The sequence below is a fragment of the Sclerotinia sclerotiorum genome, genomic scaffold (assembly GCF_000146945.2).
Source record: "Sclerotinia sclerotiorum 1980 UF-70 scaffold_18 genomic scaffold, whole genome shotgun sequence".
Lineage (NCBI taxonomy): Eukaryota > Fungi > Ascomycota > Leotiomycetes > Helotiales > Sclerotiniaceae > Sclerotinia > Sclerotinia sclerotiorum.
In genome coordinates this window covers 750,662-765,580 of record NW_001820818.1, presented here as the reverse complement: position 1 = coordinate 765,580, position 14,919 = coordinate 750,662, and the positions used below count along the sequence as shown (strand labels likewise).

The 14,919-nt window shown below is 42.1% G+C and overlaps 8 protein-coding genes across 8 annotated transcripts; 5 read left to right on the top strand and 3 right to left on the bottom strand.

Annotated features, from left to right (window-relative positions):
* Window positions 1-1,208: 1,208 nt before the first annotated feature.
* Window positions 1,209-1,677, top strand: SS1G_11622 (predicted protein; the record flags this gene model as incomplete). Its single annotated transcript, XM_001587579.1, has 2 exons — window positions 1,209-1,314; window positions 1,382-1,677. The coding sequence occupies 2 exons, from the start codon at window positions 1,209-1,211 to the stop codon at window positions 1,675-1,677; spliced, it is 402 nt and encodes a 133-aa protein (XP_001587629.1).
* A 482-nt stretch (window positions 1,678-2,159) lies between these two features.
* SS1G_11621 (hypothetical protein) lies at window positions 2,160-3,268 on the top strand (the record flags this gene model as incomplete). The annotated part of the gene is made up of 3 exons (XM_001587578.1): window positions 2,160-2,185; window positions 2,463-3,015; window positions 3,239-3,268. The coding sequence occupies 3 exons, from the start codon at window positions 2,160-2,162 to the stop codon at window positions 3,266-3,268; spliced, it is 609 nt and encodes a 202-aa protein (XP_001587628.1).
* Window positions 3,269-3,308: 40 nt separating this feature from the next.
* Window positions 3,309-3,530, top strand: SS1G_11620 (hypothetical protein; the record flags this gene model as incomplete). Its single annotated transcript, XM_001587577.1, has 1 exon — window positions 3,309-3,530. The coding sequence occupies one exon, from the start codon at window positions 3,309-3,311 to the stop codon at window positions 3,528-3,530; it is 222 nt and encodes a 73-aa protein (XP_001587627.1).
* Window positions 3,531-3,587: 57 nt separating this feature from the next.
* On the top strand, window positions 3,588-3,994 carry SS1G_11619 (predicted protein; the record flags this gene model as incomplete). The annotated part of the gene is made up of 2 exons (XM_001587576.1): window positions 3,588-3,632; window positions 3,836-3,994. The coding sequence occupies 2 exons, from the start codon at window positions 3,588-3,590 to the stop codon at window positions 3,992-3,994; spliced, it is 204 nt and encodes a 67-aa protein (XP_001587626.1).
* A 1,536-nt stretch (window positions 3,995-5,530) lies between these two features.
* Window positions 5,531-6,067, bottom strand: SS1G_11618 (predicted protein; the record flags this gene model as incomplete). Its single annotated transcript, XM_001587575.1, has 2 exons — window positions 5,531-5,764; window positions 5,879-6,067. 2 exons carry the CDS (start codon window positions 6,065-6,067, stop codon window positions 5,531-5,533), a joined length of 423 nt encoding a protein of 140 aa, XP_001587625.1.
* A 1,078-nt stretch (window positions 6,068-7,145) lies between these two features.
* Window positions 7,146-8,482, top strand: SS1G_11617 (hypothetical protein; the record flags this gene model as incomplete). Its single annotated transcript, XM_001587574.1, has 3 exons — window positions 7,146-7,421; window positions 7,664-7,736; window positions 7,911-8,482. 3 exons carry the CDS (start codon window positions 7,146-7,148, stop codon window positions 8,480-8,482), a joined length of 921 nt encoding a protein of 306 aa, XP_001587624.1.
* A 469-nt stretch (window positions 8,483-8,951) lies between these two features.
* On the bottom strand, window positions 8,952-10,244 carry SS1G_11616 (predicted protein; the record flags this gene model as incomplete). The annotated part of the gene is made up of 3 exons (XM_001587573.1): window positions 8,952-9,005; window positions 9,194-9,434; window positions 10,021-10,244. The coding sequence occupies 3 exons, from the start codon at window positions 10,242-10,244 to the stop codon at window positions 8,952-8,954; spliced, it is 519 nt and encodes a 172-aa protein (XP_001587623.1).
* Window positions 10,245-10,989: 745 nt separating this feature from the next.
* Window positions 10,990-13,174, bottom strand: SS1G_11615 (hypothetical protein; the record flags this gene model as incomplete). The annotated part of the gene is made up of 3 exons (XM_001587572.1): window positions 10,990-11,215; window positions 11,266-13,087; window positions 13,141-13,174. The coding sequence occupies 3 exons, from the start codon at window positions 13,172-13,174 to the stop codon at window positions 10,990-10,992; spliced, it is 2,082 nt and encodes a 693-aa protein (XP_001587622.1).
* Between the last annotated feature and the right edge of the window lie 1,745 nt (window positions 13,175-14,919).

Genomic DNA, 14,919 nt, shown 5'->3' with positions numbered 1-14,919 from the left:
CCTTCTTATTGATCTGTTCTTGGAACTTGATTGGAAATCGGATCCAGTATCTATATTTCAATATCGAACTGCGGTAGAAATGTTTCTATTTTCTGCTTTATTGGGTCCTGGATATCGACTGCTACGTCAGCACTTTAGTAGGAAATCATTGTAATGTGATCCTTTGAGGCCTTTTGAAATGACATTCTCTAAGTTCTGGACAGCAATGGGGGCTAAGATGTTTCAAGGGGTACAGTATGAGAGGCACAGCTCTTGGGAGGGGGAAAACCATCTTCACTCCTCAGACTCACACTTGAAGATCTCAACTTTCATAAATAATTGTCAGTATCATCAAGGTGCTTGACGACAAAATTTTCATATTGACGGTTAGAAACTTTTGTACCAAGATGAGCACTTCGAATCCAACATCTTCCCCCTTGTTCCCGCCTCGGGTTAATCACGAAACATTTACAGTGAGTTTTGTCAATACCCTGTGTTTTTCGACATCAAATAATTTGACTGTGTAATTTTTAGGGAGTAGCTTGGGGCGGTACAGCACTATCCTTCCTTTTTGTAGTCTTTAGGGTCTTTGTCAGAGTTCGAACTTTCAAGCGACTTTCACTTGACGATTTATGCGTCATTGCAGCATGGCTATTACTTCTATCTTCTGCCATACTCTGGCAGAATATCAGCAAAGACATGTTCGAGCTGCTCAAGGTTGCGAGCACGAGTCCTCTTATCCTTCCAGAGGGGTTCGAAACTCGTGCTCAAAATGCTCTGCGGGGCTCCGCGGCCTTCACAGTACTATTCTATAGTACTTTGTGGTTGATCAAACTTTCTTTCCTACTCTTCTTTGGACGATTGTTGGAGAACGTGGATTCTTTTATCTGGCCACGGCGCATCGTGATCATGTTTGTTCTCGCAACTTGGGCCGTATCTATTGGTACAATTCCGTATCCATGTATGGTTCCTAGCTTCGCAAAAATCGTGGAAAATTGTATATCTTCCTCTGCAGCGTCATTTTCTCACTTCACACTGGGTTTCAATTGCAGCATGGATGTCTTGACAGACATAATGAGTACGTCAATAGATTTACCTTCTTCATACGAATCGAGAGAAATAACCACGAACTAGTTATGGCGATACCATTTTGTATCCTGTGGACTGTACGCTTAAGTCAAAAGAGAAAGCTGGCATTTGCTGGCATTTTCTCACTCGCCGTAATAACGATGATTTTCGCAATCGTTCGCGTTGCTGTTAACATTGGGAGTCCACATTCGACCTTGTTCGATCAGAGTTGGCTATACACCTGGAGTCTTATTGAGCAAACCGTTGGTAGGTTTTAATCTGGGAGGTTGCTTGAGAGTTTTGTTTCAATCGCTAATAATTGCAGCCATCATAGTCGCTTGTCTTGCTTCGTTCCGTTCTCTTTTCGCTCGCAACAACATTCCTCAGCCAGCCCCTGCAGATCCACACGAGAGTTATCGGAATGACGAGAATAGAGAAAAGAAAAAGCGTTTGTTCGATGTTCACTTTGGTCTTTTGTCTCGCCTAACAGCTCCTTCTGCATACGTGGATATTACCGAGACAACGTCCCGCGGTACTGCATCAGATGATGTATTACTCCAATCCCAGAAACCTCATATGCGACAAGACGTTGAGCTTCGATCCTCTGAGTCACAGGCTCAGGCTGTTTAAGATCTTGTCATGTTTATTCCGTCAATTGCTGCCATTTATGAAGAACTGCGACCTTCAACTTCATCCTATGCTTATTTTGGACCAACTACTTCTAGAGATATGATGCTTTTGTTTTCCCTTTAAAGCTGTTTTACTGCTGTACGGAAACATATACCGGACATTTAACTGAAACTTCACTTTAACTATAAAAACAGACTTGGTCATACAAAAACTGTGAAGTGTCGTGAAAGAATGGTACGGAAAAAGCGCATTCCCATATGTATTAAATATTGATGAAACAAAATAAATATCAACTCATGATCATTCGTTTGGCCCATGGTTACACCACATAAAAATATACTTTATATTTGTGATGCCGAAACCTTGGTGGATATTGTTCAGAGACGGATGAATTCATAAAACCACGAGAAGTTCTTGGTTAGTTTCTTCTTCACATTAAACATCGTCACTAGATAATCACTGACTTGGACTAGAAATGCTAAATGTCTTCGGGCCAAATATATCTACTGTAAGTATATACATGCCAAAATCAAACAAACAGCTAGATAATTATTATAGGTGTCAGACGAGGATTGGCCTCGACATAAGAAGGCGACAGGACCACCCTTCAGTAACGAGCAGACCAAAAATTTAGTATGGCAAGAGGCTCTTCAACAGACTCAAGAAATGCTACGTTATTGGACTGATCAAGGACATGCTGCCATTTAAACTACAGCTCAAGATGCTAAGAACCTTTTTTCTAAATATAATCACAATTGCTGGGTTGTTAAATCGTATTCCTTCAGACCTTCGTCACATGCGGATAATGGTCCAAATCATTGCATGAGCTATAAAGATTCCTTGAGTTTAATCGTTGGAAATGCTATTTCAATATTAATAATTGGACCTTTATTCCTCCAAAAATGTGAACACTTTCTCCGTAAATCATGGCAAGACGTCGCTCAAGCTAGTGTCGAGTTTAAAGCATATATGACAGAGATGGTACAAGAAGAAAGAGAACTCGTCGCTGCAGGCAAACAGTCAAAACCCAATTTGATGACTTCCCTCGTCGGTGCCTCACAGCCCAATCTCGATTTTAAAACAGATGACTCCAATCTCAGACGGAAGCAATATGCTTTAACGGAAGAGGAGATATCCGGAAATATGTTCCTATTTAACTTAGCTGGACACGATACAATCTCCCATACGATCTGTTGGGCCATCAATCTACTTGCTGCCCACCCAGATGTGCAAGAATGGCTCTCTGAAGAAATCAATTCAGTGTTCTTGGATCCAGATTCTGCTATATGGAATTATGAGGAATCGTTTCCTAGATTAAATCGATGTATGGTTACTACAGTAAGTATGGCGTTTATAGTTATTGTTTTATACACTAAAAAGTATAACCACAGCATTGTGTCCAACAGTCCGGACTGCAGGACGGACTAGATGTTTTAAGTTAAACAGCCGAGCTTAAGTCCGTCCATTGGAAGGTTAAACAGTTCGTCTAAAATTATTTATCCTCAACAAGCAGATTATAGTTCGGACTGCAGTCCGGACTTTTTAATATTAGACTATCTAGTCCAGATTCTTTATATTAAAATTTCGATAATAATCTATTAGTCCAATAAAGTCATAGACTAGCCGTACAGATGGACATCCGGACGGAATACAAGAAGACTATTGGACACACTGAACCACAGTTCGAAACACTCCGCCTCTACCACCCATTATTGATATTCACAAAGTCGACCGGAAACCTCCCGCGCACTGTCACATATCGCTCTAATCAATTATATCTACCACCAGATACAATTATCCTGCCCAATTTGCTTGGTATACAATTTCATCCCCGATATTGGGGGTCCGATTAACTCCTATGGCACCCTTCACGATGGATTGAGAAATCCCTAAATCACCAAAGTGGTGAAATGACAGAAGGATTATGGATACCACCAAGAGGCTCATTCATGCCCGTAAGTAGAGTTCCTCGTTATGGATTCTCTTCTGAATATCTATTTCTGCGCTGCAATTTTGAGCCACAATTTGGAGTACCCTATTCTTCATATTCCTTTTATACATCATTCTTATTCTCTAATCCGACATCAAGCTTCCCGTTGATACCATATATACTCAAATCTCTTCATCGATAGAAAAGTACTAACACCAGATCTTGCAGTGGTCCGACCAACCTCAAGGATGTCCTGGTAAGAAATTCGGCCAAGTAGAATTTGTCGCAGCGATGGCGGGACTATTTCAAAACCACAGAGTAGAAATTGTACGAGAGGCAGACGAGACGCATGAAGCAGCTGAAAAAAGAGTACAGGAATTTAGTTGATGATAGTGCCATGGTACTTTTGTTGCAGATGATGAAGTCCGAGAAAGCGGGGTTGAGATGGGTGGGAAAGGGATGAATGTAATGCGTTACGGGGCCCTCCGAAATATACTATGTTGCAAAATAAGTGTCACGATTCACTATTAGGATTAGTGTCTTGGGATGAAAAGTAATCACGTGATAAGGAGCCCTAGGAGCCCTCAAAGCTCCTAGGGGCTCCCTTTATCGATCATTATATAGTCAGAGTAGTTTCATAGTTTAGAAGCTTCGTGATCAACTTAGTTATCAATTAGTTTACCTATATTCTACTTGATCTAGTAACGAATTCACTTTCAAGTGAATACTAGTGATAAAGCCTTAACCTACAATTACCAATTAGACGAAACCTCAAGCAACCGCTGTCTTCAGTACAATATCGTTACATAAATCTCTGATTAATTATATTATAAAACTGACTTCTTTATTTTCTTTTGTTTTCAATTTTGTGTTACGATCAATCCTAACAGTTACTCAGATGACTAAGTTTATAGTCACATGACCTAATATTGTCCCACCTAGAATCACTCAACTACAGGCAGTGGGACATAATGGGAGGCGATGGGATGTATAATACGAAGGTCTATATAATCATGATGGATTTCCTTTGTATAGAGCTTCGTGCTCAAGATCAATCATTTAGTATACTCTACTGTTAGTTACGAATTGCATATCATTATTGTCATTACTTAAGTCCCTGCTTGACGCCTAGTTATAAACCACCTCGAGAGCCTAGAGCACTTCCACGTGATCTAGACGGCAAACTCGTAACATCTCAATTTATTTATTAAAAAAAAATAAAAAAATATATAAAAAATATTTATAAACGAATTAGCTCAATTACGAATCGTCTCAGTTTCATCTAAATAGGTTGTATTAGACAATAAACTAGCTCATTCCAAAATTAAGCTCATTAGCGAATAAGCTAGGAAATTGACTAATAAGCTATGTGACGGAAACCTCTGCTTTCCTCCCACCCTTACTATATAAGAAACCTCAGGTACATTAACCATGTCCACACATGATATAATTACTCGGGATTAGTATACGATTTAGGTGGCCTGAGGATCAGATCCGGACAAGTACTAGGTATCAATGGTTATCGGTAAAGTAAGATCATTGGAGGGATAAATATGACTTCTTTTTGCCTAGCCATTGCGGCTAGGCCATTCATTTGTGTGTGTATAGAGTAGCTATCCCCATCTACAGGTGCTCTTCACCTGTAGATTCTAAGTTAAATACAATTGCTGGTCTATAAACACCCTTTTGATCACAAGCTAGCATGTTTCAGAATCAATCTACTTCATTTCGGAGTGAGAATATTGATTGTACTATGTCCCGTAACAAATGCAATGTAATATTTGACGAATTCTCTAATTTAGGGATATATCAATGACAAGAACCGGCTAATCCAAACTCCACCCAAACTAAGCCTAAAGTTACAGAAACCTGGTAATCACAAGAATTCAAACGTTCATCTTCAACAGCCTCGTGGTCCTCCATCTACTCTCCATTACCCTTGACATTCCCCTTCCTCTTCCCCATCTCCCTCTCCCCCTCCCCCTCCATCTCCTCCTCTCTCCACCCAGGCCTCGCACACACCGCCCCCACAAGCGACAAAATACTACTCATCCTCAAAAACATCGTATACATCAACGTCAGACCCACCACCACAATTTCCTCCCTAAACCTCTCATTTCTCATCGCCTCCTCCCCCAAAAACTCCACACATCCCACCTGCGTCAGCGATAAAGTATTAGCCGAAAATTTCGCAACCGGCATTTGCGACGCATCTAGACAGATGAAATTCCAAGTTTTCCACCCCGTGCTAGTTGTCCATGTCATTTTTACTGGTTTTTGCTGCTGTTTTTGTTGTTCTTCATCAAAATTTATATTAGAAGTAGAAGTAGAAGAAGTATAGGAACCCAAACAAAACGTATGCGACAAATGCGCATATTCCGTCTTCCACCTCTTTAAAGCTTTAATCTTAATTTTATGACCGCGAACTTCGCAATCGGCATCGATGGATATGGGATGCATGGTTCCGGTGCCGAATGTAGAATTAGAATTGGAATATTCGTTTGCGTATTTGAAAACGAGATGCGGTTTGAATGTCTTGTAGGTTATGGTGTAGAGGGGTTGCGGGGAGTTGGTGTCCGGGGTTGTGATGGTTGATTTGAAGGTTTTCCAGGAGAAGTTTATGGGGAGGCTTTGGTGGGGAGATAGGGATGAGGTTGGGAGATTGGTGGATTGGAGGGGTGGTGAGGAGTTGGCGGGTGTTTTTGTCGTTGTTGTTGTGCTCATTTTAGGTACACTTGAAGGTTGGGAATTTTGTGTTGAAATTTTAGATTATTTGAGAAGATAAGATGGATGGTTTCTCTTGGTTATTTATCTGAGGAATATCAAGTATTCATTATAGATTCTGCATCCCTACATATATCATAAATCTCACATAATCCGCATGACGTCGGACAACGTTCAGAAAGGGCTGATAAGCTTAAAGCCATGCTCATCCCACCATTCCAATAAAAGATTTTCAGTACCAACTACCCCTTAAGGTAGTCTTACAATACACACTTTCTCACCGTATCCTCTCCGATCATTTCCTGAATCATAAAAATTCCAAGTAAGCTTACTTTGACATCCAACGATTCAGCTTGGTGAGACATCTAAATGATCTGCAGTACATGTTGCATTATGTCATATCACTTCCCAAATAGTCGCTACGTGCCGCTCATCCCTTGGCGACTTTAAGCCCCGCATAAAGTAGCGCTAAGCCCCCTCCATTCCAATCTCACAGCCGCATCAATTTCAACGGCCGCCAGATGCATTTCATTCATCCAACGCATATTGCGAAATCTTCAACCTTCTCCACGTTTCTATCTTTCCCAAGGAAGTCATATGTAGCGCTCCCAACCTCCCGCAATGGCCGGCGTACCATCAGGTTAAGGATGCGAAGCATGTCGCAAACAGAAGAAAAAGGTTCATTCATTTACTCTGCACCTTGCTTGATGGACTTAGTCAATAATGAATAATCCTAATGATAAAATAGTGTGACGAAATCCAACCAACATGCTCTCGATGTATTTGGCTCTCAATTCCATGCATAGGGAGCGGAATGAAGCGCTTTAAATTCGTCTCTGATAATTCTTCCTCGGCCTCCCAGCCCGTTAGGAGTAAATCCACTAAGATGAATCGGAAACCCCGTTCGGAAGACCACTGTATCGATGATACGCAAATAGCGCGGATTCTAAGTAACAAGACTACTACAGTAACAGGAGCATTTATATCCGTGCTGGAAGTAAAAGATACTCGTTATGACATAGGGGTATATGGGAATTTTCTCGCAGAGATCCCTCGACGTCTTGTGACTAGCGCCGCGCTTGATGCTTCGGTTAGTGCTATTGCGGCATCCTATGTATCGATGTACTCAGGAGAGAAATCAGTAGAGACACTTGAGCGTTATGGAAAAGGATTGAAAGCCTTAAGGGTCGCGTTAAATGATCCCAAAGAGGCTAATTCGGCAAACACTATTTGTGCATTTTATTTAATGATGATCTGCCGGGTGAGGAAAAAATTTGTAACCTTAATGTGGGGAATGATAAACTGACATTCCACTAGTCGTGGATGGCTCAGAGTGATGAAAATACTAATCACGGCGAAATGTTGATATATTTGTTGAATGCAGGTGCGGCGCAGGGTTGGAAAGGTAATTTTAAAAGCGAATTACTAGTGACTCTGTGCGTTCCCCTGGTATGAATACCCATATTTAAAAGAAATCTCGTGAATAGGTTGGCTCATGACCTATTAAAGATAATGGAAAGCATCAGAAATCCGAAGCTCCAATGGACCGCTAGACTAGGAAAACTAACAGAAGCTCGAGATAACGCCATCGGCATTCAAAGTCTAAAACTACAGGTTTTAGCAAAAGTCCCGGAGTACCTGAGAAATCTAGAGATACACCTGCCTGTAATAAAATCTACTTATCATCAAATGAAAATCGACCTTTCAACCTTGCGACATTCTCTAGAAAATCTCGGTCGAGCCCCTCATACCAAAACACTACATTCTCGCTTCCAAGCCGTGTATAGTCTCATACTTGCATTCACCAACATTCTGAATACTTTCCTTCGTGCCTTTCCACACGATGATAATTCTTTGCTTCCTGAATCTGTGGCATACTTTGACGAAACTATTTCTCTCGCGGAAGATGCTCTCCAATACAGACCATCAGGGTCGTCTACGATGCCATTGGTTCCTACGAGTGCTTGGGTTGCTACAAACGATAGTTCCCGAAGAAGTAAAGTCGAGAAGCTGTTGGAGGAATACCAGTCTGATTTCTCCATTCTAAATTGGATGGAAATTGCTTTTTGGCTGGAAGCAAGACGGGGCAGTGTGTACGCATCATTCCAGAATTACGGTGTTACCACGGCAAAACTATCCAATGGGATTTGAAAAGATGTAAATTTCGGACTCGGAACTAAATTATGGTGAATGGTTTTTCATTGGCAAAACTGCGAGTTTGAGCGCGGATCGAGTTTGTATCTTGTCCTAATTTTGAAAGATATTTCAATTCTTAAGCATAAACGGCTAGCTGACAAGAGTAACTTACTTTTCTCGATTACATTAGGACTATCAACTTTCCGATCCGCGACATGTTCAAAAATGATGTCAAGAACACTTTTCGTAGTCTTCATGGTAGGATCCACCAAGTTTCCAAACAAAAAAATGATATCTTTTCGCGGCCCTTTAATTTCCAAGACTCCCATGAAGCGTTGCTAGAAACAATTTTTAATATGATCAATATTATCGGGATCACTCACAAATTCAGGAAAAAGCCTTTTGAAAGAATTCATGAATACAGGCGACCGCATATTCCCGATGAATTCAGCAATCTTAGTGAAAAGTAAGACGTACTTCGAACCTAGCCAAGGTCGAGCTCTGGCAGTTGAACAAATAGGGTCAAGTCATCGAAAAGCTGCTCGGTCGTGTCAGTCTCAGATCACTCAGATCTGTAATGGAATGTCGACATAGAGACTGTAAAAATGACTACTGACGGAATTCCTTGTAGGCCCTAAGTTCCTCGATTGTAATGCCATGGATAACCAAATCAATTGATCTTTTGAGGGTAGTTTTTCCACCCTTGCTACACCTAAATAACAATACTTGGGTGGCTTTAGGGTCATCGCTATGGTATTGGCAGGACTTTTGGGGATATTCCGCGCTGTCAAATGACTTTTGTTTCACCCATAGCCTCCTTACATCGGTTAAAAGTTTAATATTGAACGCCTTTGGGCCGAGCTTCGCCTTTTTCGTTGCCTCTATCGAGTCTGATCTTTGAACAGCTGTATAAGTCGAGTACAGTGTCTCCGGAATCGAAGGTAAATGGTCAACTTTTGGCACAGTCCTAAAGATGAGTCTTTTAACACCTGTTCAGGAGCTCGTTTCGACGTGTCCTGACTAGCTATGTCCAATCAGTAAGGGCGAAGATTCTCCATCCACTCTATCGTTTTTGGTGGCAGCAATTGACTTTCCTTTTTTGAGGACTCTCAGTGACTTCAGGGCATTCCAATAAACATCTGTGGTAACGATTTCATGATCAAACTCGAACTCAACATCGAAGCGCCTCATTGGATGAGAAGCAAAGCTATTGCTTCCATGACTGAATAAAGAAGATCGGTCATCTTCTACTTTTTGTATTATGTTTCTGCTTTCACTACAACGTAAAAAACGATTTCGATCGAAGGAGCTCCGGCTGTTATATTTTTAATGCAGTTCAAATACTCTACTGGAATGATTTTCCTGGCGTTATTAACATCATAGGGACATACCACTGTATTGCTGACAGTAATAAATTAAGAGCATTGATTTGAATGTTCAGGTGATTGTTGAGTTCTCCCATTTCGTCCTCATCCCAAAGATATTTGATTTTCCCTTCAAAATTCAAGCCCTCCACGTCATTTTGAGCCAACTAGGTGACACGGTCGTCTAACAATAAAATGATAATGTGGCAACTTTTAAGAGAGATATTCAAATCATCGGTGAGCTGCTCGTGCTCAGCGAGTCCTCGTAGACTAGTCGCAATCCAATCTGACACTTCATTCAAAGCTGCTTTGATAGCTGTCAGCTGACCAAAATGAGTGAAAGGAAAATAGTAGCGCGGCAACTTAGCATCATTGTCATCTGTACACAGCGCCGCATCAAGATCGCCCGACATCATTGAGCTGCAAGCCGATAAGCTCCAACCAATGGACTTTGTGGCCAATCTCGATTGACCACACCGTGTAATAGACCTACATGAGGCTGAGAGTTAACACCAGCCTCTGTAGACAGTTTGTAGGTTGAGGAGGAAGATAGAAAAAGAGGACTAAAAATTCATATTGGTTGCGTCTAAAAGATTTAGCTCCGCAACTAGTCCTGCACATGATCACACGCGACCGTTTCCGTTTCGCTATTCTGATGCCTACCAGTGCATACATATCAGTAGTATTGAAAGATGAAGGTTCCTCCCATTATAATCTTACATAGCATTTATCCACTTGTCCCATGTTCATTTGCAGCAGCGGTAGCAGCAACGGGCCAGAAACCATCTAGCTAGATTGAATCAATAATATTTACAATCTTCTTATCGAGCTGGATGTATAAACATATAAAATCTTGACAACGCCACTATGCACAACCCGTGGTATTCCCAAATCCACTGAACGCCATAGATAAACTGTACCAAATTCCCGGCTCCTTCTATGTTGCCGAGTAAGAATCATACCTACTTGAAACATTACTTTGTGCTTCACTGAGTAGCACAAATACGGTGAGAACTAGATAAAATTGGAGCCTCTCCACATGTTCAGCTCACAATGTCCATTCAGATGCGAATGCACCTCTGCCTTCCCTCGCAACCAGTTTATGTACGGAAATGATGAAAGTCCTTTGCAGTAACTGAGAGTCTAGAGTCGAGATATTCAAGTGGGAATGTTGATCTCGTATCCAATCATAACTTCAGTCGTACTACCTTCCCAACCTCGATTCCCGGCAGCTGATATCATGTATTTGCAAGTTGGATCGATATGAAGTGCAGCTATAACACCAGCTCGCGGGGGACCAGGAACGATAAGGAAAGGTACGGATGAATGTGATTTGGTCTGTGGTTGCTTAAGATCATATAAACGTAAGATATCGTGCGATGCACTATTGATAATTAGTATCGTGGATGGAGCAGTGGATAATGCTTAACTTACCAAACCAAATGCCTGCCATTGGGCATGGCTCTCATAGCACTAACTGCACCACTTCCGTTTGGAAATTTGAATGTTCTTTCGGGTTGCTTGAGACCTTTATGCAAACTGAACTCTTCCACTGTGCCGTTCCTTCGACCAGCATATATATAGTTTCCGTCAGGTGACCAGCAAGCAGCCATACACCATGGGGGAACCCCTGTCCTAGTCAAGATTCGAGCAACTGGGTTCGGCTGACGTCTATCCCAGACACGAATAGTCCCATCGATAGAGGCAGCAAGGAACGTCGAATCAGATGTCGCATCAGCATCTTGGGTTTCAGGCTCTATTTTTGCTTCAATTATTTCATCAGAGTGATGTAAGCCATTTGATAAGTCTGAATGTGGTTGTTCAGATGGGATTTGAAGGGAAGTAGAAGCTTCTTCCTCAGTTGGTGGAGGTGGTGCATCCATCATGGGCACATCACCTCGAGAATCTGGGCGTGCATCTATGTTTATATCTAGGGCCTTTGAAAATTCGTCTTCATCGTCGCCAAAATTCCCTCCGGAGGGAGCTCCCAGCCCATCTGTGTCTCCAAATAATGAATCTCCACCCCCGAAAAGAGAATCTGCAGGCGACCCAGGAGCATCCTCATTACCTTCTGCGTCACCACCAAATCCATTCGTACCATTAATACCACCAGAAGATCCATTCAACAATGCCTTTTCCCCATCATTGCTAGAGAAAGTTCCGTTTTGAGGCGTAGGTACGCCAGACTCTTCGGGAACAGGTAAAGTAGAAGCCGGCCTTACTTCAATTGCGGAGATTTGACCTCCACTACCATCGAAAGCGCGTTTGACTAACCCGGTATTCAAGTCCCAATCCAAAACCTTTTTGTCCCAACTTCCTGATAACACTGATCTCTCGTCGCGAGCGAGGTTCAGTACCGAAACCGCAGATGTATGTTTTGAAAGAACAGCAATTCTCTTCCCTTCATCATGTCGCACCGACTGTAAATTTATGCTTCCAGATTCAAGACCAGATAACATCCAGAGAGCCTCAGATTGTACCGCCAATGAATAGACCGGAGACAACGAAGGCTCCTCTCCTCCAGGGCCTCTAGTTGATTCTTCGTTATCCCAGTAGCTCATGAGTACGCCAGCCTTAACCACACTATCAACGAAAGGATGCCGTTGAGCAACAGTCAGTAATGTTTTGCCATTCACCGTGTCAACACCATTGTACTTCCTTATAAAACAGTCCGAGCCTCCACTGAACCAGTATCTCATGTCAGGTGTCGCGGTAATCGCATTGATCGATGTACTCTGTGGGGCAGCTATCGTAGGTACGATATCGTAGGTAGAAGCAGTTAGTGCTTCGGGCCTAACTTCATATCTGAATCTCGGGGATAATAATGGAGCCGAAATATGTTGCGGCGAGGCGGAAGTCCTTATTAAAGTTGGATGTGGATGTGAGGTAGGTCCCCCACCATTCATTCGCCCCAGCATCGTAATGTCGTTTGAGTTCGAGCTCTGGTTTGAGGTGTGCAGACTTGATCTCTGGATTTGCGCAGGAGAATCGTCTTCACCATCGCCATCGTCTTGGTCATCCTCCCCATTATCGTCGTCATTGTCATTGTCATTGTCATCATCATCCACATCTTCATCTCCATCAGCATCTCCATCCCCGTCTCCATCCCCATCCCCATCCCCATCCCCATCCCCATCCCCATCCGCGTCCCCGTCCCCGTCCCCGTCCCCGTCCCCGTCTCCATCTACTTCAGGGTCTAGGTCATCCGCATCTTCCATCATATCATCTTGTTCATTGTCGGAGCTCGCGTTCGACCCTGGCAGATGCGCGAGTCAGCACTCAATAACATATAGTAGGGGCCGCGACTACCTCGATCGTCGTCATCTAGCGTGAAATCCACCATTTTGATCGCCTACAATCCCCTACTCCACAACCTAAATCTTGGGGTCGAACTAGCAATGAATTCGCGTTGGCGCAAGCTATTTAACTTGAAATCGGTTATGGGCAACGCGGGGCGCACAAGGATATAGCACCAGAGGCTTTGATACTCGGGATTAGAATTGAGGAAGAATTGGGACTTGAACAAGTGAAAGAAAGACTGTGCAGATTTTCCAGACGATTTAAAGCAATTGAGTTCCAAGTAAATTACAATTGATTAAGGTCCTTTGTACAATTGATGATAGTCATATTGAAATAATAGAAGTTATATTGATCCTTGAATTGTAGGATCTTATCATTGAAGACAGGGTTCTGAATACTACCTAGACCGCGAGAAAAGTCATACTAGCGGCCGCATGAACCTTAATTGATGTGTCACGTGGAAATTGCTAGACAACAGTGGACAATCAACCTGAAAAGACTGACTACCTAGCTATGGTACTCTTTATAAATAGAGGTAAATCTACTTTGCGCATCACTCTACATACAAACTTCTTGGGCAGCATCCTGATCTTGCCCTTTGTTGAATCAAGGGACGTGCAACATTGAATTTGGAAAAAGTATAGAGCGACCATTAATTCTAAGCTGCCAATGTCTACGGACCATGACTAGCTTCTGATGAACTTTTCATCCTGCAAATCTCAAGCCTCAATCCATTCTCATTAGTCCCGAGACATATCAACAATTTTAGACATCTCCTAGATTTGACTTTGGGATATGCGCTGTGCTATGGGACATGATTTTGAGCTTACCTTTATGAATATGATCTTGAAGCTATTTGTCCACAATGTTAAGTAAGCGTTTGTTGGTTTGGACAATACTGTAGACTTGATGCATCCATCCTACTGCCGTACGTCTTTTTCAACAGTTTCTAGAGTAATTATTAGTATGGCACCTGGGCACCTGCGCCCGTTTGTTCAAGAGGTAGTAATCAAGGTGAATTGCAGCATACAACAAATCATTATGGTTTGATTTGGAAACTACTAAATTAGATAGGTAAATGGGCTAAATCGAAAAACTACCTTGGTAGGAGCCCAGGTATAATAATCTTTTGTTTGCTTCAAGGTTTGCTTCATTCAGAAAAACAAAGTGTTAATATATGCAGAATCCCGGGACAAATCAAGGCTAGAAATCAGTAGAAAGTGTGCTCCCTTCGCTAGCGGTCCCCCAAGAAGTGTATATCAACTCTTATTTGTATTCATATTTCAGACTTTCAAATTTTGTTTCAGATTTCATTTCCAAAGAACGAGAAGCAGATTTTGAACACTTGTCTGCTAGATCGTGACTACTCAATATTTCTTGCCTCCTTGGAACGGCAGATGTTTCGTCATTTAATTCCGTTTCTCGCTTGCATTTGACTGTTTTGGGAAGGCTCTAGATAAAGTGAATCCTTCCCAACTTTTCTTCTTTGGAAATCCGATCTCACTCTCAAGGCAAAGCAAAGCAACTTCAGAATCTACCAGGTAGTTAAGACTACATATCAAGTACTCCTCGCAAATCGTGGAAGAAAAACTAGCAAGCAGATCAAATTGAATCCTTCTCATGAGATCACTTGCGCATTTCGTGGATAGGCGGTTGCGATCTTCCATCTTCCACAAGATTGCTTGATCGTGGGTAATTGCACCGAAGGCTTCAACACGGGTCCAAGAAATCTCATCTTTCCTTAAAGCTGCAAAATCACTTGATTTCTGGTGGCAGCATTCCAAGTGA